The 25,284-nt window shown below is 38.2% G+C and overlaps 1 protein-coding gene across 1 annotated transcript in view; it reads right to left on the bottom strand.

Moving 5' to 3' along the window:
• Positions 1–25,284, bottom strand: part of LOC579095 (serine/threonine-protein phosphatase 2A regulatory subunit B'' subunit beta) — a 54,062-nt gene that overhangs the window by 16,037 nt on the left and 12,741 nt on the right. The window contains exons 3-6 of the mRNA XM_030981986.1: positions 17,439–17,633; positions 12,793–12,896; positions 4,703–4,805; positions 3,898–3,972 (exon numbers count right to left, since the gene is read on the bottom strand). Of these exons, the coding sequence (XP_030837846.1) occupies positions 3,898–3,972; positions 4,703–4,805; positions 12,793–12,896; positions 17,439–17,633 (477 nt within the window). The remainder of the gene's footprint in view (positions 1–3,897; positions 3,973–4,702; positions 4,806–12,792; positions 12,897–17,438; positions 17,634–25,284) is intronic.

Below are 25,284 nucleotides of genomic sequence, written 5' to 3' on the forward strand. Positions count from 1 at the left end.
TTGTGATGTCTGATCCTGATTCCAAGTCTGAGGAAACCATTTCGGCACAAGACGAGGGGGACGCAGAGCATAGGGTAATCAGCAAAGCTGAAGACGAAATTGATGATGAACCCGCAAGCTCTACACCAAGAATAGCAGGAATTTTACACCATACACTTTCAACAATACCTCATCATTCAACATCAAGTACAGCTGGGAATTCACACCATACGCCTTCACCTATACCTCACCATTTAAAACCACGTACAGCTGGACATGATCTTACACCCGAACACTCTGAAACGTCATCAACACCTCATCACGTGACACCAAGTGCATCTGGGATTTTACACCACAGGACTGAGTCAATACTCAAAAATGAAATCACTCCATCACTTGAGCCGTATGTGACGGAAATGTATACAGAATTTGTGGAAAGGACAGAACTTGTGATGTCTGATACTGATTCCAAGTCTAAAGATGAAATTGATGATGATCCTGCAAGGTCTACACCAATAGTGGTCAGCTCTACACCCCTTGTGGTTAGTTCTATTTCACAAAACACTGATCAAATCAAACACAGCACCAGTTCTACACTCCCTCATCTCAGTGCTGAACCATTTGACTTTGCTGACAGGATGGCCATGACACCATATGACATCCTGTCAAGTCCAAACACAATTGCAATGGTTGACACCAATTTAACACCAGACAGTGGTGATATTACACCAACACTCTCTGATCCTTCATCGTCAGCACCTGATTTAATGCCAAATAAAGGAGTGCTTACTGCAAGTGTCTCTGTATCTAGTGCTACTCATCATGCATCAGCTTCATCTCAAGATAGGTTTGCTGGCAAAAGCATCATCCCGTTTCCTGAACCAGTGGCAACAGAAATTTACACAGAAATAATGGAAATCACAGAACTTGTGATGTCTGGCACTGAATCTGAGTCTATGGACTCCCTCTCAGCACCAGAGCAATATGATATTACACCAGAACAGTCTGATAGTACACCAGAGCAGTATGACATTACACCAGAGCAGTATGATAGTACACCAGAGCAGTATGATATTGCATCAGAACAGTCTGATAGTACACCAGAGCATTATGATATTACACCAGAACAGTCTGATAGTACACCAGAGCAGTATGATATTACACCAGAACAGTCTGATGGTACACCAGAGCAGTATGATATCACACCAGAACAGTATGATATTACACCAGAACAGTATGAATTTACACCAGAACAGTCTGAATCTGATAGTATGCCAGAGCAGTATGATATTGCACCAGAACAGTCTGATTTAACACCAGATCAGTATGATATTACATCAGACCAGTATGATGGTACACCTGAACAGTATGGTATTACACCAGAACAGTCTGACAGTATGTCCGAACAGACTGATACTGCACCAGAACAGTCTGATAGTACACCAGTCCAGGCTGATGGTATACCAGAACAGTATGATATTACACCGGAACAGTCCAATTTTGCACCAGAACAGTATTCAACACCAGAGGAACTTGCGCTTTATATACCTGAAACTGCAGAAGTCACTTCACCTTATGAATCATTTGTTACCGAAACCTACACAGAAATCATGGAAATTACTGAACTTTCATTGTCTGACACTGAATCCAAGACCAAATCAGAAGAAAATATCTTAGCACAAGTCAATGAAGATTCTGAAGCAGTTCAGGAAAGCACTAGACCTGCACCAGTCAGTTCAAGTGCTACTTCACATGACACTACAGTAGTTCAACCTGTTGCATCTTACACCGCTAGTCCAACTTCACAGAAAGTCATTGCCGAACCATCCGACACCACCTCTACAACTGATGGTCCTGCAGTTACACCAGAGCGTTCTGATCCTTCAGTTGCATATGTAACGCCAACTGAACATCAGACTCTACACCCTAGAACTGTGACTTCAACAAACAGCAAACTATATTCGACAAGGGCTCTCCAGGATAATGATATATCTCAGGAGGATGAATTGGAGGATACTGCACAATTATTTGAGCCCATTGTTACTGAAATGTATACAGAAGTGATAGAATTTACTGAACTGATGGCTGACACCGATGAGAAATCTGATGACACCTTCTTAGCACCAGAAAGTGAGGATTCAGTGCAACAAAATGTTGACACCAATGAGGGGGAAGATAATGATTATACACCCAGTTCTGATGAAAATGAGTCCTTATTCACACCAAATGCAATTGTTTCTTCTCTAGCGACCCCCGCTCTGGTTCAAGAAAGCACCAGAGAATCATTAAATAAGTCAAGCACTGGTCCAAGCAGCAACACGGTACATGTGCCACTAAACATCACAATGTCAAACACACATGAAATAAGCACTGCACTTGTTGACACCATTTCTACACTGGAGATTTCTGATTCCACACCAGACAGTCCTGATTACACACTTGACAGTTCTGATTCTACACCAGCCAGTTCTGATAATACACCGGACAGTCCTTATTATACACTAGAGAGTTCGGATTCTACACCAGACAGTCCTTATTATACACTGGACAGTTCTGATTCTATGCTGGACAATTCTGATTCTACACTGGAAAGTTCTGATTCTACACCAGACAGTCCTGATAATAAACCAGACAGCTCTGATTCTACACCAGACAGTCCTTATTATACACTGGACAATTCTGATTCTACACAGGACAGTTCTGATTCTACACTGGAAAGTTCTGATTCTAAACCAGACAGTCCTGATAATACACCAGACAGCTCCGATTCTACACCAGACAGTACTGAATCTACACTGGGCAGTCCATATTATACACTAGACAGCTCTTATCCTACACTGGACGATCCTGATTATACACTAGACTATCCCGATTATACACTAGACAATCCTGATACTACACCAGGCAGTCCTGAAACTACACTGAACAATTCTAATTCTACACCAAAGGAGACTATACAGCCGACAACGACAACCGAATCAACATTAGATGAACCTAGTAATACACATTACCCAGCCAGTCCTACAAAAGGCGCCCCTAATGGAGATAGCGTCACCCCTTCCCAGGAACCCTTTGTGACTGACATTTACACCGAAATCATGGAAATTACAGAACTTCTCATGAGTGATGAAAAAGACTGAAGAACTTTGTATGTTCTTTGCCAAAACAGTGCTTCTATTAGCCCTGTACAGACTAACAGCAAGAGGTAAAGCTCATTTTTTAATTAGACTGATGATTGTCAAAAGTTGCTGGTGACTAGTAATAATTTTAGAGTTAATTCAAGAGATCGTTTCTATGCATGGAGATCATACCCTTCTAATTAAAAGTCACTGCAATAAGCCTGCGTTTGATCTTTTCAATGCTACTGCTAATCAGAGAAAACAATTCAAGATTTATGTCTGTTATAAAAAGGGACATTATACCCTAGTCCCTATGTCAAACCAATGGATAACTAACAATCTTGGCAATTTAGTCTAACATCATTTTATATTTTGGTTATTGTCAGTGTGACTTGTGTATGATGGAAACACTGGCCTGAAAGTAAAGGGCAAGTCAGTACATCTTTTGGGCAGGCATTTTAAGTTGTTTTCAGGGAAGGGGGGGGGGGGGAAATTCGTAGCCTGGAGGGGTAATAGACTGGATGAAGTTGTCAGGGAGGGGGAAGAGCAGTTGACTAGGTGGAGTTGTCAGGGGAAGGGGGAGGGGGTAGTTGTCTGGGGATAGTTGACTTGGTAAAGTTGTCAAGGAGGTGTGTTGGGGGGGGGGGGGGGTAACTGACTACGTGTAGCTGTCAGGGGGAGGGGGTAGTTGTCTGGGGGTAATTATCTTGACGGTAGCCTCTAAGGGGAGAAGGTAGGGGTAGATGTCACTGGGGTAATTGTGTAGAGGGGTAGGCGACCATTCTTTCCTGATACTTACTGTAGTTATATATCTGGAGTGAAATTCAGGGGCATCCTGAAGGAAAACTAGGCCAGGGTGAGAATTGACTATATCCTGAAAAGAAAAGGAACGAAAAGAGCAGAACAATTGAAAAACAATTGATGTAGACATCATAACCAGATCTACGAAGAGTAATGTTCATTTCAGATTGAAAACTTAAAATAATTCAATTTGTATATATCTGTACATATAATTCAAAATCATAGATATCACGATAGCAAGAGGATTAATTTTGATGAAACTACATACCATTGTGCCAATTTATCATCTGTAAAGAGCCAAAAGGGCTTGAAGTCTGTGTAGAAGTTTAATTGCTATAACCCTTCTGGCTCAAGACAGATGATACACTAATATTGGGATTGAAGTCATTTTGAGTTTCTGGTTATGGTCCAGGTTAGAGTTACAAGCTACAATTTTTCAACAATGCATAACCCTAACCCATGTTCCTTATATCAAGCATGGTGATTTCAGAAAAAAAATGCAGATGGAAAATTTTCCCAGACAGAGGTACAAACCAGGGTAATAAACCTTTAAACCTCCTGAATTGCAAACCACCTGCCTGAGTATGCTGTATGGCCATATTTCTCTAAATTTTGACCAATAAGAACATCAAAGCATAATTTCAACCTGCACAAAATGCTTTGGTGCTCTCAAATCACTCCTGTGGGATGCAGTAAAGTAATTTTGTTTTTACTATGGACAGAGACTCTGAGAGTAACCAGTTTTCTGACAAGAACCCTATCAGTTATAGCACCTGAGAAGTTACTTAGTCTGGAATACAAACCTGTACTAAAGGGTTGAAGTCTTCAGGTGTGAGGTCTTTGGCCCCAGGCCTTGACAGTAACCGGAAGAAGCGGGAGGCATCGTCGTGACACTGTTTCGTTATCCTGGTACAAAGACAAAGAAAAAGAAAAGAAAATGGTAAAAAAAGATGATAGCAACAATATTCTGTTCCGGTACAGTGCATACCACATATTTAGCAATGAATCTATGCGTCTTTAACTATCTTTGGATTTTTACCCCAGCGCAGCTTAGCTGTACTGATAAAGTTCTGAAGCATTCACAGAAGTCTTGTCTTCATCAGCTCGAGTTTGCCAAATTACCTGCTATTTTCAGACTCGGGATATTATCCCGGAGCTCGTAATTGCGTCTTCACCAGACCTACATGTATATGCTCATCACAAACTAGCTCGGACGGGCACAAATTAGCCTGCTATTTCCGAAATAGTGGGATATTTTGGAAACATGACCAATATTTCTCGAGATATTTTCTCGACCAAATATCCCGCTAATTGCAACCAGGGCTGATGAGGACGCAAATTAACTGGTTAATTTTCGATCGGGATAGTTAAAATAGCAGGTTATTTGGCAAACTCGAGCTGATGAGGACAGGCCTAGAATTTCTTCCTACCAGGTACCTACTTACTTGACCTGGGTCACCTGGGAGGAATGCAGAAGATGTAGATTAATTGTGGCAGGACGATGGTAGTAAATGCTTGAAGATAGGAATTGAAGTATTTGAAAAGACTGATTTTTATTGGTTTCGTCCATGTAATGTTTTACAAAATAACATAGAATGCTGCAATATATTACAAAAAGTGTAAATAGAGAACGATTATTGTTGCTAATAAAATGAGCATCCCATTTCCTTATAAAAAATTGTCAAATTTTGTTTTACCCTAAAAATGAATTTTATCATTGAATGCCTTTTTTTCTTCTTGAAATTAAAAAGAATTTTTTACATTTTGTTGCATAAAAGCGGAAAGCTGTTATTTGATATAGTATTAAAGCATTCTGTACATGTAAACATATATGACTTTGATTTGTTATCTGAATTCATTTAAAATTTTCACTTAAAAGCAATATATTTAGCAATGAAAGAAAATATGCATAATACAAGAGAAAGAAAAGAGGAGAGGGTTGATAGAAATAGAAGAGAAATATGAGAGAAATATATATAGAGAGAGAGGGGGAGAGAGGAAGAGAGAGAGAGAGAAGAGAAAGAGAGAGAAGAGAGAGAAGAGGGAAAGAGAGGGAGTGAGAGAAAGAGATAGAGAGAAAGAGATAGAGGAGGGAAAGAGAAAGAGAGAGAGAGAGAAGAGGGAAAGGGAGAGAGATAGGGAGAAGAGAAGAGAAAGAGAAGAGGGACGAGATAGAGGAGAGGGACGAGATAGAGGAGAGAGAGAGAGAGAGAGAGAGAGAGAGGGAAAGGGAGAGAGAGAGAGAGGGAGAAGAGAAGAGAAAGAGAAGAGGGAAGAGGTAGAGGAGGGAAAGAGAGAGAGAGAAGAGGGAGAAGAGAAGAGAAAGAGAAGAGGGAAGAGAGAGAGAGAGAGAGAGGGAGAAGAGAAGAGAAAGAGAAGAGGGAAGAGGTAGAGGAGGGAAAGAGAGAGAGAGAAAAGAGGGAAAGGGAGAGAGAGAGAGAGGGAGAAGAGAAGAGAAAGAGAAGAGGAAAGAGAGAGAGAGAGAGGGAGAGAGAGAGAGAGAGAAGAGGGAAAGGGAGAGAGAGAGGGAGAAGAAGAGAAAGAGAAGAGGGAAGAGAGAGGGGGAAGAGAAGATAAAGAGATATATAGTGCAATAAGGAAAGTTGAGCTATATATAAGAAAGTGCAACATTAGAGAAATTAAAAGAGATATTAGAGCAAGATTTAAACAAATATAGAGCAAGAGAGAGAGAGAGAGATTAAGGTGAAAGAAAGAGAGATTGTGTAGCAAATATAACAAGATGAAAAGGAGGAGGTTGTGACAGATTCTTAATGTACAACTCAGTTTTGCAAACGGCTATCAAATAGGACAAAATCATGCCAATATTTACTCGGCAAGAAACTAGCTCCGATGTTTGGTCAAGGAGAGCAAATTTACATCTTTTTGAGATTGACACATTAAATGGACACTGATATTGACACAGTGATTTAAGTTCAGACAAAACACACAGCCAGCATGAGGGCCATTCTAGATATATATGCATACAAAATATTCAAAGGAATTAGAAGAAAAATGCATGATATGCATCCATAAGGTCGTATTTTATACCATATGCACTTATATGTTAAATCATGTTAATATTTCAAATTACAGAATATCAGTCAAATGTACAAAACTTGAAAAATTTATTAGAAAAGAGAGAATTTTCAGATAAATATATTATGTTTCAAACGAATGTTATACATCTCTCTGGAAACATATGCCAACCGTCTTAAAGAATATCATCTTAAAATCAAACAACTGTCGGACATCTAAAAGAAAATCACTACAAGCATTATCTGTTCTGATATTTCTGAATAGGTTTGTGTACGATGTCAACCACCAAAGCTATGAAATTTGTTTCTGAATAATTAGTATATAGTCAAACCTGTCTGTAGTGATTGCCCAAGGGAAGCACAAAAAGTGGTCTTTGAAGACAGGTTCCTTTAGTACATGTTTTAATAAGAAACAATTTTCAAGGGAAAGAAAAATGTGGTCTTTGTAGACAGGTGGTCACTAAAGCAGGTTTGACTGTAGTACATTTAACCTTATAATCTGAAGTGGTATATACATGAACTCAATGAAATCCACTTCATGTTTTAAAGGGCTTTTTTTTGTCAATACAAACCACCTATTTCCTGGTCTACAATTAGTTGCCTAAAGATGTAATTGATTCTTAAGAGTTGGGTGAAGTCCCAGAAGATAATGAAGCTTTTAAAACTCATGATGTCACATTCTGGGATATAACTTTACAAGAAGTCAAACAAATGTGGGAAGTACCCTTTTAAGATTCTGATCGATTTCAGGATATGGATTTGTTATCGAGTGCACTCTCAAACATTTGAAGTGCACTGGGTATTTACCTCCCAATTGCAAATTCATACATATCTCATTTTATCTATCTCTCATTTGCTCTGTATCTTTCTTTCTTTGAACATATCTCTCTCTGGATTCCTCTCCCTCTGATGTCTCTTTCAAACTTAACATTATCTTTCTAACTCACTCTGTCCTTCTATCTCTCTTCATAATTCCCCCATTCCATTTAATCTTTATTGGATTGATTGAATATTAATTATATATTATATTTATTAATAATATTAAATAAATAGTGAACATTTAAAATGTGCCATGTCTGTCCAAAATGACACTCCTGGCGCAGTTGTGTGGATATTGTATAATTGTGGGCATACGATCATTGCACCATATTCAGTTCTTTCATTATTTTCACTCTCTCCCTCCCACTATCTCTCCTTTTACTGTTTTTTTTAAAGATTTGAGTGCTAGATTTTCTAGATTTTCTGCTCTTTTCCTCCTCTCTAATCAAGAAGTTATCAATCTGTACTGAATAATCTGAATTCAGTATAATTCTGTTTCACTCTCAATTTATGAATCTTTATTATATTTATTTTCTCATGCTTTCTCTGTTGTTTTAATTATTCCTTCTCTCTATCCCTCTCATGCCATCTCTCCTCTTATACCTCCCTTTTGCTTTTTTTCTGTTTTTCAATATCTATGTCTCTACCTCCCTCCTTTTTTCTTCCTCCCCCTCCCTCTCTCTCTCTCTCTCTTGCACACACTCTCTCTATCTCACATGTGCCATCCCTAGGCCCTTTCTCTCACGTCTCTCTCACGTCTCTCTCACCTCAAACTTGCTTTCTCTGTTTTCATCTATGTCTCTGTCTTTCTCCACCTCCCCCGCCCCAATATATATTTGTCATATACCTCTCTCTCTTTCTCTTTCTTCTGCTTTCTTTGTGTTTTTCTTGAATATATCTGTCTGTCTGTCTCTTTCTCTATTTCTATTTCATTACACCAATCACTCTGCTTGTCCCTTCTTGTTTCCCTCTCCTTTTGTCAAAAGAAAAAATCTGTCACAATCAATATATTTTCTTTCCATCAACTTGCTTTACAGGTACAGGTTCATATAACTAAACCCAGCAAGTAAAGTACAGCAGGACATCTCGGCTATCCTGTCCATATTTTTCAAGCTGATGTAGTAAGTCTCTGCAGTCATATCTCTCTGATTTTAGTCAATAAAAATAGCAAGGTACTAAAACTTATCGATACCTTCCTCCTAAAGTTGGATATTAACCATTTCTTAGCCATCACATTTACGGGTAATTGTCCTAAATGAATAAAGAGGAGTGAAATTGCTATTCAAATTGTTTTGTTTCACTGATACACTGGGCATAGAGTATCTTCCATTAAATAAACATCACAATAGGGGCAATTATTACCTTTTTATCTTGAAGAACACATTGTTCAACACTCAAATTCTTTGGCAGGATTCGCTGCACATGGTATGGCAGGGGTTAAGCAAGAAAGGGAGGTGAGATATAATTAACATCCCGGTCATTTTGCTTAGGTTTATTCATCACACAGCTACATGAACTAAAAGCAGTTGTCCTTTTCTGAACTCTGGATGGAATGGATGATAGCTTGTCCATGCATCTCTTTTAGCCTTGAACAAGCTCAAGATTGAGATATTAGATCTTTTACTGCTTCTTAAAGGGAGTGTAGCTTGGCAAATACTGGTTAATGCCATCTACGTCTCGCTAGCATTCGCGAAAAAAGACCAAAGTTCTCCTCACGCTTCAGTAATTCTGCGGGTGTCTGTAGTCATTTGGCCCCAAGTCAGGCCACCAGGCCACGGGAAAGACACATATTCTTGTCAGGCTACACTCCCTTTAAGACAAATAGTCTGTGTTTGAAGTTCCTGATCTCCATTTCGCTTGAGCAATGCTCCCTCGCTTGAGGAATCAGGTACGTGAGGCTTCTCAGCATACATGTAATCCAAGTATTTCTTCATTGCTAAATTAGCCAACTAATTGGCCAAAGAGCAGCCAAGTCGAAGTGTGCTTGGAATAATACAGGGCACCATACCAAGTTTTTCCATTAGGGGTTAAGATCATAAGATCTGTGTTCAGATGGGACCTTATGTGAAAATTCTAAAATTTTGAGGGGGGGGGGGGAGGAGGGGATAGGTTAAGGTGCCCATGTGTATCAGATGACTGTTAGTTTCAAGCCCTGGATTTCTTGAGCTAAAAAATACTCCAGACTGAAAGAGCCCACCTTTTATATGTGCATCTTCACTAGAATAATGTAGCTTGCTCTAGGATCAGAGTCAGGCTTTTTAAAAATCTCGGGCTAATGAGGACAGGCCTAAAGGGAAGGGGGATAGTTTGCGTGCCTACAGACTATCTTTGACCGGTGTATGTTTACAATCACAAGAGCAGGGGCTTTAAGATCCGAGGCGCTGTACACCCCGAACTTTCCCCAATCAATCATTACGGGGAAGATAAGATCTGTCGGAGGGGACATCTTGCGTTATTTCATCTCCAAGCCCAATTATCTCTGATAAAATGCTTCATGAGGAATCTCTCTATGCAATAAATCTAGTTAGAGCCTCAAACATACATCCTAATACCACCCACACATATGTATGTGGGACTACATCATTTATGAGGTTTTCCAGCAAAGGCACATAAGTTCTACAGATTAAACTGTCACCTTTTTCCCCCTCAAATGTAATCTGGTGAGAGTGAAAAGGGCATTAACTCCATGTCAAAAGTATATGATTTAATGCCCTTCTGGCTCTCCCCTGTTGGACTCTTCCTTTTTGTTTAAAATAATGGTCATGAGATTTGCCTCACTTGGAAAATCAAATTATTTGTTAATTTAAAAGGCCTCTGATTATTTTTAATACACAAACTTCTCTCTTTATTTTTCTTTATTTTTTTCTTTCTTTTCCTTTTTTCCTTCCCAAAATAGACTGAAAACTCATTTATTCACAAGCAGTTTTCTTAAACTTAGTTGGTATCTGATTAATACTGTAATACTGGTAATAATAATAATAATAATAGTAATAATAATATGTCTTGTTTTGCCCAGGGTAGCCTTATAAGTATTAATACTGTTCTTCCTGAGGGCCCTGTGTAATCATATTATTAATTAACCCGGCTCATTTGAACTGTATTTTCTTATCTTGCCTAATTCTATCTCCTTTCCTTATCCACCAAAGGACATAGGAACTGAAAAGCTATGCGCTATACAAGTGTCTTTAATTATTATTCCGTTCTCTATCATTCAGTTGAGGGGAGGAGGGGGACACCTACCCCCCTCCATCCCTATAGCATCACTGTTATAAAGTAGGCCTACTTAATCTTGAAACGAACACTCTCAATTACAATTTTTAAGCCAACTATATTTGGTGATAGGGGTCGGAGGTGTCAAACGGATCGGATGGCAATTTGTGAGAGCGTGTTGGACGAGCAACTATAGCAGTCATTCTGAGCATTGCAACCAATTAGCACTCAACATATGTGGACTGTTAATGAAACCTAGTCTTCAGCTTCAGACTCAAGTGTTTTGAGAAAATGACCTCCAATGAATTTTGCGAGCATGAATCATCTGGACATGTACTTCGGTTGATTTTATAGAGAAAATATGATATAATAATATGGTTGTTCTCTAAAATAGAATTCAATTGCATACATGTAGATATAGTTTATCTGTCAGTTTGATTTCATGATATATACTGTAATGCATTAATTAGAATTGGCTATTTTTAGTAATGTAACCAATTTATACTCAAGTGCCTTGATACAAATTATTTCATTCACCTGTAACCAACAATAGTATTTCAATAGTCAGTATGCAAATTGCATATATTACGTGTTGTTGGGTAGGGCAAGCCACAATGTTTGTCCTACCTAGCAACAACTAATGCAGCAATTTGAATTTGTGTGTTAGCGTCGAGCCATGTCTTTATCATAAGTCTGATTGAGAAGACTAGTTGTGGTACTTGGCCTGGTTTGCGGAGAGGGATAGTTTGAACAGATTGGGGCTATCATCAAAGTGATGATGATGATCGTGCCGCCAGGAGGATGAAAGACTGCATTCATATGTTCACCATTCTATATTTAGAACCATACATGTTGAGTTAACAACTAAATTATTTGTACCCTTACCAAGTTTTGTTATGTTTTAAGTGTATATGCAAAATTGATGTGTCTTGATTCTGTTTCTTGGGAATGTGACATATTGAAGCTTACATATAAAAGTATTCAACAAAGGTCCTGATTCAACCAGTCCACCTTTTATTCTTGAGTTGAAACCAAAAAAACATCAAATTTACAAGGTATGAATACGTAAATTTTCACTGTATTGATGATCAGAAACGTGTATGAATTCCACACAAGCTTTAATGTATTAAAATGTATAATGTCTACAAAGGCCCCATTTTTTGTTTCCCTTGAAAATGATTTCTCATTGAAACATGTACTAAAAGGAACCTGTCTACAAAGACCACTTTGTGTGCTCCCTTGAGCGGTCACTACGGACAGGTTTGACTGTAGTTTCCTAATATTTGTTCAGAACATCATGCAGTTACCAAATTGCAAAATGACATAGGCAAGATAAAATCTCCGCAACTGATCAATGTGATGGCGTTTGGTCAGACTAGGAGGCTATTGAGATACTGTGCAGCATGACAATTATCTTATCAGATGAGCAAATGCTACACCTTATCACAACTCCAAATTGAACTGGAAAGGTATCAAAAACAAAATGTGATCTATGAGAACATACGTCTTTGCATTTGGAGCGAAAGGTCATTATCTAATGACTCTGTCAGAATGTCTGTTTTTCTGTTTCTGTCTCACTGCCTGTCTATTTCTATCTCAATGTCTGTCTGTTTGTCCCCCCCCCCCCTGCCCCCTTTCCTGCCTCTCTCTTTTTTTCACTCTTTCTCTTTTTCTCTCCAAACTTACCAATTCTTTTCTTTAACACCGGATCAAACACGGCACTAACCCTAACCTGATCCCTATATACTCTGATAAAACAAAGCCCGGATAATACTGAACCACGAGAGCACATAACGAATATAATATTGCAAATAAAGATTTCTGTGTACCTTCTCCACATAGCCATGAAAGCTTGAGCCGACACACACTCTGAAGTCTCTCCTCCTGCTGCATTGTAGAGGGGTACCCTCCAGAACTTGGGACATCTACAGGCCTGTGGAGGGGGAGAGAAAGGGGGAGGGAGAGAAAGGGGGAGGGAGAGAAAGAGGGAGGGAGAGAAAGAGGGAGGGAGAGAAAGAGGGAGGGAGAGAAAGAGGGAGGGAGAGAGAGGGAGGGAGAGAGAGAGGGGAGGGAGAGAGAGGGGGAGGGAGGGAGAGGGGAAAGAGGGAAAGATAGAGGGAGTGGGCGAGAGAGAGATAAAGAAAGAAAGATAGATGGAGATGGAGAGAGAGAGAGAGAGAGAGAGGGGGGAAGGAGAAATGGAGAAAAGATGAAAGAGACAAGAGAGGGGGAAGGGAGAAAAAACAGAGAAAGAGAGAGAAAGAGAGAGAGAGAGAGAGAAAGAAAGAAAGAGAGAGTGAGACAAAGAGAGAGAGAGAGTGAGACAAAGAAAGAGAGTGAGAGATAGAGAGAGGGGAGAAGAGGCAGTTGGGGAGGGAGAGAGAGAGAAAAAAGAGATGTTTGTAAATTCAAACTTGTGGTGGATCTCAAATAAAGACTACATGAAGATATAATTTTATGCAAACAGTTATTCCATAATAATCTTGCCAAGGATGGTCCAATGATTCATCTCTGTTCAGAGCCAGAAGGGCATTAACCCTGTGTTAAAGTATATGACTTAACACTCTTCTGGCTCCAAACATACAAAATAATCATCTACTCACCTACATGTACATACTAAGTAGGAACCTAAAATAAATCAAGCAATTATCTATGTAGACCAGCATGATCTAAGCCAAAGCCCAAAGGTATCAAACATGGGGTAAATATTGAACATCAACAGCTCTTATGTTATGAGAGCCTGGATGTTTGGTGTTTCTTGTCATTGCTGGTTTATCTCCATAAATAGTTCTCACCTGGGACCCCTTTCACACTTGTGTCCTACATAATGAACAGACCTGGGCCCCGTTTCACAAAACTTGTCATCAGTGACAAATTACAGTTTTTGTTATAAGCTACTAAAATCCTTGCCTCTGATTGGTTATCAGCAGATTTGTCACTGATTTTTGTCATTTGTCATTGTAAAAGGGCTTTGTGAAACGGGTCCCAGGGCCCTGTTTCATACAACTTGATATCAATAACAAGTTACAAGCCACTGTTATAAGCTATTGAAATAATGGCATGTGATTGGCTGAGAGCAAATTTGTCACAGAAATTTGGCATTTGTTATAGATTTAAAAAAATTATGAAAAGGGCCCCAAGTCTGGCATAGGTCCTGGAAAAAAAAAAACTTTTGACACCCCTTTCATACTTAAATGCCCTGTACATAATGTCCAGATTGAGCCAAAATCACATTAAAAATGTTGGATCCTTGCCAAATAATTAATAATACCTTTCCATGGTGTTCATAGTAGTTGCACAAATTTGTTTTCCTTGCAGTTGTATTTCCATGGTTATTTTTTAATTATATTGTGTATTCTTATTCATTTTCTTTTTGGGGTGTGCTAAACAACTTATACAGAGTGAGTCTTGATGTTCTCAAACAAGTTAAAGCTCATGACTGGTGAAAAGAAAAAATGCATGAGAACACTCACAAATGTTATTTTGATCTTTAGTTTCTTTACCAGAATTAAACCTTCTCTTAAAAGATTAAAATGCTTAAAACTGGTCATAGAGCAAGTTTTGATTGATGTTCTCAAACACTTTGAAGTTTATGACTGGTAAAAAGAAAGAAGAATGTGAACACTCACAAATGATTTTTCATCTTTACCAGAATTAACCCTTCTCTTAAAAGATTAAATTGAAACTGGTCACGACATGGGCAGCTGAGCTGAGAGATAATTCGAGGATTGAACTTGTCCTCGATCGAGAGGGTGTGATGTTGAAGATGGAGAGAGTATTAGCAAGCAAGGCCAGGCTAATTCAGCACGGATCCACCTGATCAGGGATCAGAGCACATGTACATCACACTCCCTCGCCCCCCTCGATAATCAATCAAATATCTCAACTGGTCAGGGCACAGTAGGCCCGTCTTCATCAGCTCAAGTTTGCCAAATAACCTGCTATTTTAACTATCCCCATTGCAAATTTTCCAACTAATTTGCATTTTCATCAGCCCGCAGTTGCAATTAGTGGGATATTTCGTTGAAAATGTCCCGATGTATCTTGGTCTTGTTTCCAAAATATCCTGCTGTTTGGGAAAGAGTGGGATAATTTTGCACCCATCCAAGCTAGTTTGTGATGAGCGTATCGGTCTGGTTAACACGCAATTTTGAGCTTCAGGATAATATCCCGAGCTGATGAGGACAGACCTAGTCAAGTCTAACCAATTTAGGCAGATTATCAGAACCATGTCGTTTTCATGCTTGAACAGCATTGCTCATAGAGGGATAGAAATATAGCAAGCCCGAGTGAAAATATTGTTTTATAAATCTTCACCTTTCAATTATTTTCATGTACATTTGAAACCTGTCTATAAAGACAACCCAAAGAAGATAAGAAAAGTGGTCTTTATAGGCAGGTGGTCTTTATGTACAGGTTCCTTTAGTACATGTTTCAATGAGAAATTGTGGTTTTTCTATACAGGTACCGGTAGATATTAAAGCAGGTCTGTGTATAACTATTTCTTACTAGGAACCTGTATTTTCTGACATGTGGATCGAACCCTTTTTCCATTCTGTACCTCTCTTGGAGCGATTTCCAGGGTTCAATTGCCAACTGCTCATGCTTTTTTGGCACTGGCACTCTCTTCCATATTATTTGATATGACAAAGTGTAAGATAAGTTTCTTGGCTCAGTATTTCAACAAAAATACAGGTTCATCATGTATGACAGTATGATAAGACTATATTGAGAATATTAATCACTAAAAATAGTTACAAAAACCTCTAAGAAGGTGGGGGATTAGTAATCTTAAATTTATCTATTATCAAACCAAGACTGGGGCAAAATCTTCCCCTGTACCAAACTCTGCTATCCTACTTCTACCCCTTTCCCTAACCCCAACCATATCATCATACATGTAATTGTAATTCTTGTTTACAGATACATGTACCGGGTATATATTTTGTCATTCTCATAATGTATTTTCCTTTGAACATTGAACACTGTCTCAATGTACACTAAAATTCAATTGTAAACATGCACGTTTCTATACTTCTCTGGCATTTATGTAATTAATGTTCATAAATGTTGAACATTTTGCAAAACTCCCTCTCTCTTTATCTCTAAATTGCCAATAAATGTTCCCATGAATAAATAATTTCTCCTTCATCAACCCATGCCAGACATGCAAACAGCTGTGTGCACTTTCAACAGCATCAATGGGTCAAAGTTATGGAGGAATATTTTGAATACATAGCGCATTCACATGAGGGGAAATTCATACACATCTTGTAAAAACTAAAAAGAAACGTCATCAGTGTATACGGTAGTGAAAAGAGCATACAGAATAGAAAACAATATTGCATAAAGAAATGTCATATAAAAACTAATTTCAAGGAGGCCAGTTGACATAAAAGCTGGCCAATCGTCACTCTACAAGTCTTCAAAGCTTTGTTGAACACCTACTTGTTTCCAGAAGCTTTATAATAGTTTATGGTAATGTTGTGTGTCCGTAAAGTAGAACTGAAATTAATTCCCCCCCCCCCCCCCGCCCCCATCAAAGTGTAGTAGAGTATAGTAGCTGTGCTATAAAAATTTATCAAATTATCATTATAATTATTACACTCAAGATACATGTAAACCTTCCCAGTTGTATGGTATTTGTATGATACAATTTTCCCTTTTGATGTGGACCCTAATTCTTTTACAAGGTTTTGTTGGAACCGATGCTAAATCCTTCATTTCGCCATCTGACTTTCAGGTTAACATTCAGACTACAAAACAAAATTAATTAGTTATTGTATAGCAATAAGTTTTGGTAAAGCTATACAATGGGTTTTGCTAGTCTGAACAGAAACGACTTAAATGACCCATACCGTAATGATCTAATAATTATGTTTTTACTGCGACCGCTCAAGTACGGCCCTCAGCTGATGGGAAGTGAAAGAATGCCAATTTTAATCAGCTTTGATAAGCTTCATAATGCAACGCACCACAGTACACAGCTACCAAGCAAGACAGTCCAATGAACTTTGGCTCATTTTTTTCTTCATTTTCTTCATTTTTCTTGCGGGAAATCTCAAGTCCTTCAAGCGGAAAGGGGAAGGATTGTACAACATATGCTTCAGAGACAAATTAAAATTTGATATAAAAAAAAACTCAAATATCTTTAATGTTGTTAAAATTAGTTCAGGGAGAATTTTTTTTTTTTTTAGGGGGGGGGGGGGGGGGGTTGAGGGTGCAGTTTTAAAGACCGTCACCACTACTGGGCCAGAAGGGATTAGACCACACAGAGAGTCATCGAGGTCACTGTGACAGGTGGCTATCTCATTAACTCAGCTCTCATTTAACATAAGAAAAAGAGGATCATGGGGGACCAACAGGCACCGATTGGGGAAGTTTTCTAGATAGAGGGAGCAAGTAGCTACAAGTATGGCAGTGTGCCTTTAAGAGAGGGAAGAATCGATGGGTAGGTAAGGGGAGAACTTATTACCTGAGTAATTTTATCCATGTCTTCTTTGCTAGCCTTCTGATCCGGGAGTGCCTTGAAGACCTCCGTTAATCGCTTGAGTACGGCCTCGTTCTCCTCGCTGGCTACAGGCTTGCCAAAGGGAAAGTAGAACTGCGGCACGTTGACGATCTGCTGAGACTTCTGTCGTTTGTTGGCTTCCCTCTGCTCTTGAAACAACTGAAGAAAAAGAAACATTAAATTTAATACAGATCAGCTTTAAATATCATCTAAATGAACATAAAATTAACAAATTAATAAAGGATAGCAAGAAACCCATTGAAAACCCAAGTAAAGTTGGACACACTTGTTTCAAAATTTCAGCAGGTTGTGTATTGAACCAAAGTTTGACTCCTTCGAGCATACATTTTAACCTTTCTTTTCATTATACTCCTTAATGATTAACCATAAAATATAGAATATAACAAAATAATTCAATGGATTTTAAAATTACTAGCTTTACATACTAGCTTTAGGGATTGGTAGTATTGGTACCCTTTACCATATACACTGTAAGTATATGTTTTGTTTTTAAGGCATAGATTTGCATTGACCTCAATTTCATCAATACATACTATTTACCTATTTAAGACAGGAGCAAATAAGTATTTTTAAAATATGTATTTGATATTTTGAGACACGGTTTATAAGTTGTGCCTTTTCAATGACTGTTCATGCGTTATAAATGCCAATATTAACTGTATATGCACATATCCTTAAAATTGTCATAACTACATGTACATGTACCGGTACATTATTTTGTAAATAAAATAAAATTTGTATGTATTCAAGACAATGTAAACATGCTCAAATCAGCCTTTGGCTATGATGCGTTTCTCTTAAATTATAAAAACCATTATTGAATTGAATTGAAATGTAGTTACGCATCCCAAAACTATTCATCATAAGATGTACATGGTTTTACATGAGAAATAGTGTTTGCACTTATAAAACACACATACTTTTCTACTGCATCTTACGTTTCCAATCATTGACAGCCAGCTTTCTATAATCACTGAAATTGTTTCAGATGTACCGCCCGGGGCCTTGGCGGATGGACGACTTATCTATAATTACACCAATCTCTCGTCAATTCATCTTGGACACAAAGAATTAGAGTAATTTGGTGCACTGCATGACAGACATTAGCTGACCGGTAGCCCCCATCCCTCTACATGTGTTGACAGGGGCAGGGATGCATCCATACCAGGTTTTAATTCCCCTAAATTTCCACTGAACAGAGAGACAAGACTTTTTAAATACTGGTAGAAAGAATACACGCTTCAGTTCAGGGAAATAAGTTGCTATCAATATTTTGTGTCTCATGTTAGATAGAGAAATTGCTTATCACTTGTTTTACCTTATTTTACACTTTTTAATTCTTATTATGAGTAATGTATGCATAATTTGTAAATAATAATAATAATCATTTTGTAATTATTAATATTTTTACGTTTTCAAGGGGGCCGGGGGGGGGGGGGGGGGGTCGTCCAAAGCTTGAATTTTCGGACCCATGTGCGCGGGAAGTGGAACCCAGTTAATGTTGAGCCTTGTGTATGAATCTTTTTCCTCTCACTTGAGAAAAAAACAATGCTCCCACCAAAAATCATGAGAACAAAAACTTGTATGGATGCACCCAACTCTTGGTATAAGATGAGGAATTTTGCAATGACGTCATTACATTGAGCTGGTCTTTAGCTCTCCTCATTTTAATAGGTCATTTCTTAAAGCTGGTGCCTAGCTGATATGGTTGCTACACTGCAAATGTAATTTCTTATCAAAGTTTTCAGATGGATCAATATATATCTCAAACAGGTAGTGTTTCAAAGAAGAGTTGTATGACAATAGCAGATAATAAAGAAGACCGGTAGATATGTGTACATAAAATTTGATACATGTAGGTATACAATGATTATCTTTGAACATGGAGAACCATATATGCTAATATATTTTATTAATGAAGGGCCTCTTCATAAGATACAAAGTGCCTACAACAGAAATACTAACATAAAAAGAAAGAAGCAAACATCATCATACTAAGCTTAATTACAAACAAAGAAGAATATCATCAGTTTTATGACAAATTAAAAAAGATGTGTCTTCAGACACTTTTTGAATGCTTTGAGGGTGCACATGTAGCAATTAGTGCTGTAGTCAAACGTTTAACCGTCCGGTATCCGACCGCCGATGGCGGATTCCGTTTTCAATTGGACGGTTTCGTTTTCCCGTTTTTTTTTTTTTTTTTTTTTTTTTTTTTATAATTTTTTTTTTTTTAATATTTTTTTTTTTTTTTTTTTTTTTTTTTTTTTAAAGTTTCGATTTATGCCCCTCCACCTGGCACTATGCCTGGCAATGTCTCCCAGCTCAGTAATCGGTGTGATGACTTACCACTTGGAAACTAGAACAACACTCCAATTTGTCTGTCATCTTGGTTTGAAAGTAATCTTTGTAATAGATCTCAATATATATTCATCCAAGTTTAACACATGGTGTACTACAAGGTTCTATCCTAGGTCCTCTACTGTTTTTAATTTACTTTAATGATCTTACACATTATTCTAAAACGACATTGTTACTATTATTTGTGACTAGTACACGAGCACAAATCGGCGCCTTCAGTTAAATCACCTTCCTGCTTTTTCACACGGCCCCCCAAAAAAAAAAAAAAAAAAAAAAAACGATTTTTTTTTTTTTTTTTTTTTTTTTTTTTTTTTTTTTTTTTTTTTTTTTTTTTTTTTTTTTTTAATTTTTTTTTTTTTTAAATAAATCGTTTAACCGAAAACCGTCCGGTTTTGACAGGCGGTTAAACGGAATTGGAGATATCCGTGATGTTACAGCACTAGTAGCAATTCATACAAGGGGTAAGGAGGTCCAGGTTTTGGAGGCAATAATATACAAAAAAGGTTAGTCTTCGGGAAATCGATTGCACTTTACTTTCTATTTTACAATATATCTTAACAATGGGAAAATAACATTAACTGAAAGTATTTTAAAAATTGTTACAATTGCCACTAAATCAAAATTGTTTGAGTTTTTGTCCTAGTGTAAAAATCTAACAAATGATATCATCTCCCAAACATGTTTTGTGACATCATCAGATTTATTGGTACCCTTGCTCGTAGCATGCAGTGCCATTAAAAGACTGGTGTATCATCAAGTGCACATATTTCTGCAGTGAATGACCGGATGTACTATCAACTCATATGAACCAGGAAGATATGAGTTTTATCTGTTGATGACATCATCATTCCAAGTCATTCTAAGAAGTGAGTCAAGTGAGGTCTCAAAATCTGTTTAAAATCCTTTACAGGAAGAAAAAAAAGTAATAACTGTAACCCAGCTATTTTATTGGAACAATTTTATCATTTTTATGCAATGGTTAGCCCTCTCACAAGTCATTTTAAAGGCATTGTTTAGCAATGTTTCCAGTTTTAAAAATCTGAGATGCATGGGCCTACATGTTATCAGTGACTGTGATATGGTGTAATATTGAATGGAATAAATTGCTCTCAAAATTATCATGAAGAGCTTCAAAAAAATAAAAAAATCTTTGAGTGACCGGTTTTACCAAACATATTTCCCCAATGCATTTTCCCCAATAGACTGTAGTGTTATAAAAAACCGTTGGGGAAAAACATTTATGAAATTTTGAATTCCAATCATAAATCTCTGATAATCTGACATACGATCTGTTTGTAAAAGTCATGGGATTCCTGACTGACCTACATGTAAAGCTTTATAATTATGATTGCAGCATGAGCTAAATCCAGGATTTTGTTAAGAACCTGAGGCAAAGATACCCAATCCCTTTAACTTTTAATTGAGAGTGACCTTAAATATCTCTTTCTAGAAGTAACTTTGAATACAAGCTTTTAAATATCATCTGTTAAGATCCAGAAGGGCATTACAACTGTGTAAATTGATATCTGTTAATGACCCTCTGGCTCCAAAAAGCCAAGCAAGAACTGCTTACATACTGAGCAAGGATATAGTTCTTGACTGGTCCTCTATAACTTCTGTGTGCCTGCCAATTATCGCAATACATGGCAGACTAGAAACTCTAGAAATGGTTATAAGGGAATAGACACAACTGTTTGGTCCAAACATTTCGTCCATTTTTAATATATTCTTTCCATATTCCAAATAATGGGGCATTTTCAGAGCAATCCATTTCAGCTACATTTCTACTATGATATTCTTCCAAACTAACACACAAAATGTCCAAAGCTACAGTGTAGTATTCAAGGTATCTTTTAACAATGTCAAATCTGAAATGCATGGTCCTACATGTTATCAGTGATATATATTAAAGCTCTAAAAAAATTACACTTCAAAATGATCATGAAGTGCCTCAAAAAAGTTAAAATCTTTGAGTGACAGGTTTTACCATACTAATTTTCCCCGATAGACTGGAGTGTCATAAAACCCATTAGGAAAACACAAAATTTGATTTTGATTCCCAATCATAAATATTTTGATAATCAGACAGGCGATCGGCTTGTAAAAGTCATGGGGGTTCCTGACTGACCTAAAGGTTTATATAGTCATGATTGCAGTATGAGCTAAATCAGGACACATTTCTACTATAATATTCTTCCAAACTTACACACAGCATTGTACATAGCTAGTATTAAGCGCTTTAAAAATGTGACTATTGTTATCACATTATTATTATTACAAAGAATGTGAAAGGTCACCAATTCTTTTTCACTCTTAACAAATCTCAACCTCCTCTTTAACTTCTGTGTGTCTGCGAATCATCGCGGTACGTGCCATCCATTATGCCGTGGCAGATCTGTTTACCAATTTACCTTGAACAAGAATGGAGGGGGAGGCATTAAACTGTCTCTATTTCACGCTTGCATCTCCATGGCATATCCATCCGATTCAATTTCAAACTCGTTTGGAAGCAAGGCGGTATGTGATTTGCCTTAAAGCCGATGCCCTTTTGCTGATGATAATGCTCTTGTGGTGTACGGACTGGTAGAACGTCATCATACGTCTCTTGGTGGAGAATATTATTACAAAATTTACCAATTTGATAAAACTCTAAAAATGAAGGGCCCTCCATATTTATAGTTGTAGGCTTCATGAACACTGTATCATATGAATGTCATTTCTTGTTTGGGGAACTCTGGAATGCCAGATGGCAGGTCATGAACATGGTGCTAATTAAGTTAATTAACCAGTCAGTATGTACATGACAGACTCAGTCATTAAATGATGTTTATTCAGAGGATTGGTATGGGACTGTGCAGTCACTGATTTCTGACATTTCACTTTCATCTTAATACTTGTCTTCATTGCTTCTTTTTTACATTTCAATCACTCTATTTTACTACTATTTCCTTCTACTTTTTCTTTTTCTTTTTTCTTTATACCAACAGGCACCTAAAATCTAAGTCTGGAGTCCAGACTTAGATTTTCTCTGGACCCTACGTAAAGACTCTAAATAAAGTTAAATTTGTACCCCTACAGATAAAGTAAGTGTAGATGCATGATATTCATACATGTACATGTACATGTATACCCCCCCCCCCCCTTTCTCTTTCTCTTTCTCTCTCTCTCTCTCTCTCTTTTCTCCCTTACTCTCTCTCTTCCCTGACCTAATTTTTCACATTTCGTCACTGATTTTATCACTTCACCTTCATAAAATATAGAACATTCTGAATACCGGTACTGAATTTTTTCCGGCTGCATTTTTATTATCTGAGCCACTTAGGTATTTCATAGTAAGTTTGCCCATACAGTGTGTATACTGACTCAAAAACGATGTCATAAAATTCTACCAAGCAGATTATAACATGAAGCAAAAATAGAAGCAAAAAAAGAAGAAGAAAAAAATGACTGAATTCTGGAATACATCATGAACATGGATGTTAGACAGTTGCCACAACTACACATATATTCTACACCTGGAAATATCTGCTGAAAGCCAGAAGGGAAGTAGATAATTACTCTAAAACAGTGTTGATGCCTTTCAGCCCTTCTGCCTCTCAAAAGTCCAGATATCCAGTGAAAAAATACATGGGAGCTCAGGGCGAAATAGCCCCTGAAATGCCCAAAAGAGCCCCCGAAAATCAGAAAAGAGCCCCCGTAAATTTGCATAGAGTTCAATGGAAAACAAATTTTGGAGTGTTAATTTCATGCAGGCAAGTTAGCCCCAGAAATTAGCCCCCGAAAAATAAATATTAAGTTTTTCCCTGAAGATATCTAACATTTACCTTTGGTTTTGCCTTAGCTACATGTAAATCCTGAGAATGATGAATATCAGCTTTCGCCCTCGTCGACTCACTAATATTAACAAGTTTCCGTGGCGCATCAATATGAACAACATTGTTATTGGCAAGATCGTTGGCTGCAGTCTTTTTCAGTAAGTTTTTCCGCTCTATTTCAGACAGGTCATTACACGTTACAAGGTCCGGTAAATTATTGCTCAGGGGGACCTCCTTGACGACCTTCGACTCAGCCTTGGCAGGCTCCGACTTGAGCGCTAGGTCAGGGAAATTCCTATCGTCAGTCTTTGGTTCGTCTCTTCGCCACGTTGGGAGGAGTTCGCTGCTCTTTCGCTTCTCCTCGATGTCTTCGTCATCTCGCGGGATGACCCCTGGCGGAAGCGCGACGACGGTGCAGAAGCCGTAGTGGATGGCCCGGCACACGAAGGGCGACTCGGCGAGGACGCGCTCCTGAATGCGGGCCTTCTGAGGTCGAGGGTCTTTCGTCTGGGTCTCGCAGTCGCGGGCGAACTCCGGGCTGAACGGACAGCCGAGGAAGCAGTTGTGGACGGCGCGTACATGCCGTTGGTCCACGTGCACACTGGAGTAGACCATGACACGGGAAGCGACGAGTTTGTAGCTGGCAGGCTTGATGGCTGGGTGACATTTCGGCATTATATACACAGGAATCTCCCGTTTCATGAGAAAGAGATATCAAAATAATTCCAACCAACTGGATGTTTTAGAGCTCCTGAAAAAGGGTATGGCACTTGACTTTTAATATATATATCCATGTAGTGTAAAGAGAACACATCCCCCTTTAACATGGTATCAAACCACTATTAAGAAATTCCATCACAAGGATTAAGTTCCTCTGACGAATCATGACGGAAACACTCTTAAGTCATGACAAGCACTAATGTTTCCTTTTGTGGTGGTCGGGAAGATTCCGCAATATCATTTTTCCGGGACACAAGGTTGTCCAAACAAACATTGGCTCACACCTTCCGAAGATCAAATTTGGTCTTCAAACACAAATAAGAGAAGATCGACCTTATTCCATTGAAAGGAGAATGTTGATATTTTCAAAACTATTTAATGCTGGAGACTTCAGTTGCCAATTTGCTTTTGAACATACACCAAGATATAGATAGTGACTCTGCACATACTGGATTTAAATCAGGATAGCACCCCCTGATAATCCTTGAAGTAATTGGACACGATGTTTAGCCATTAATATCCCCTCTACCGGCAAAAATAGCGGCCACAAGTAGGCCTGCATTCCAGAGATATGATTTCTGCAGGCTAGCAGATGCACATGGATCAGTCATCAGCCGTGTAAATTCTCGCCTTACGTGCCCCGAAACACCACGCAACATATATCTTCCAGGAATATGATGATCCTTTTGAAATGTCACAGCTATTTAGTTATATCCACATGCATGTGTATCTGTCCCCTCTTGTGAGTCACGTCTTTGCTATCCAACCGGGTCTCTCCCCTGCTAACGCTCACATCCACAAATCAAATAAAAAAAACACTCTGAATGGTTCAATAAGGTCCTCAGACTGCCGGCATTCCGATGCATGAGGTAATTAATTTTTTTTCTCCCTCCTCC

This window comes from Strongylocentrotus purpuratus, unplaced genomic scaffold, assembly GCF_000002235.5.
Source record: "Strongylocentrotus purpuratus isolate Spur 01 unplaced genomic scaffold, Spur_5.0 spur5_scaffold_12, whole genome shotgun sequence".
Classification (NCBI taxonomy): domain Eukaryota; kingdom Metazoa; phylum Echinodermata; class Echinoidea; order Camarodonta; family Strongylocentrotidae; genus Strongylocentrotus; species Strongylocentrotus purpuratus.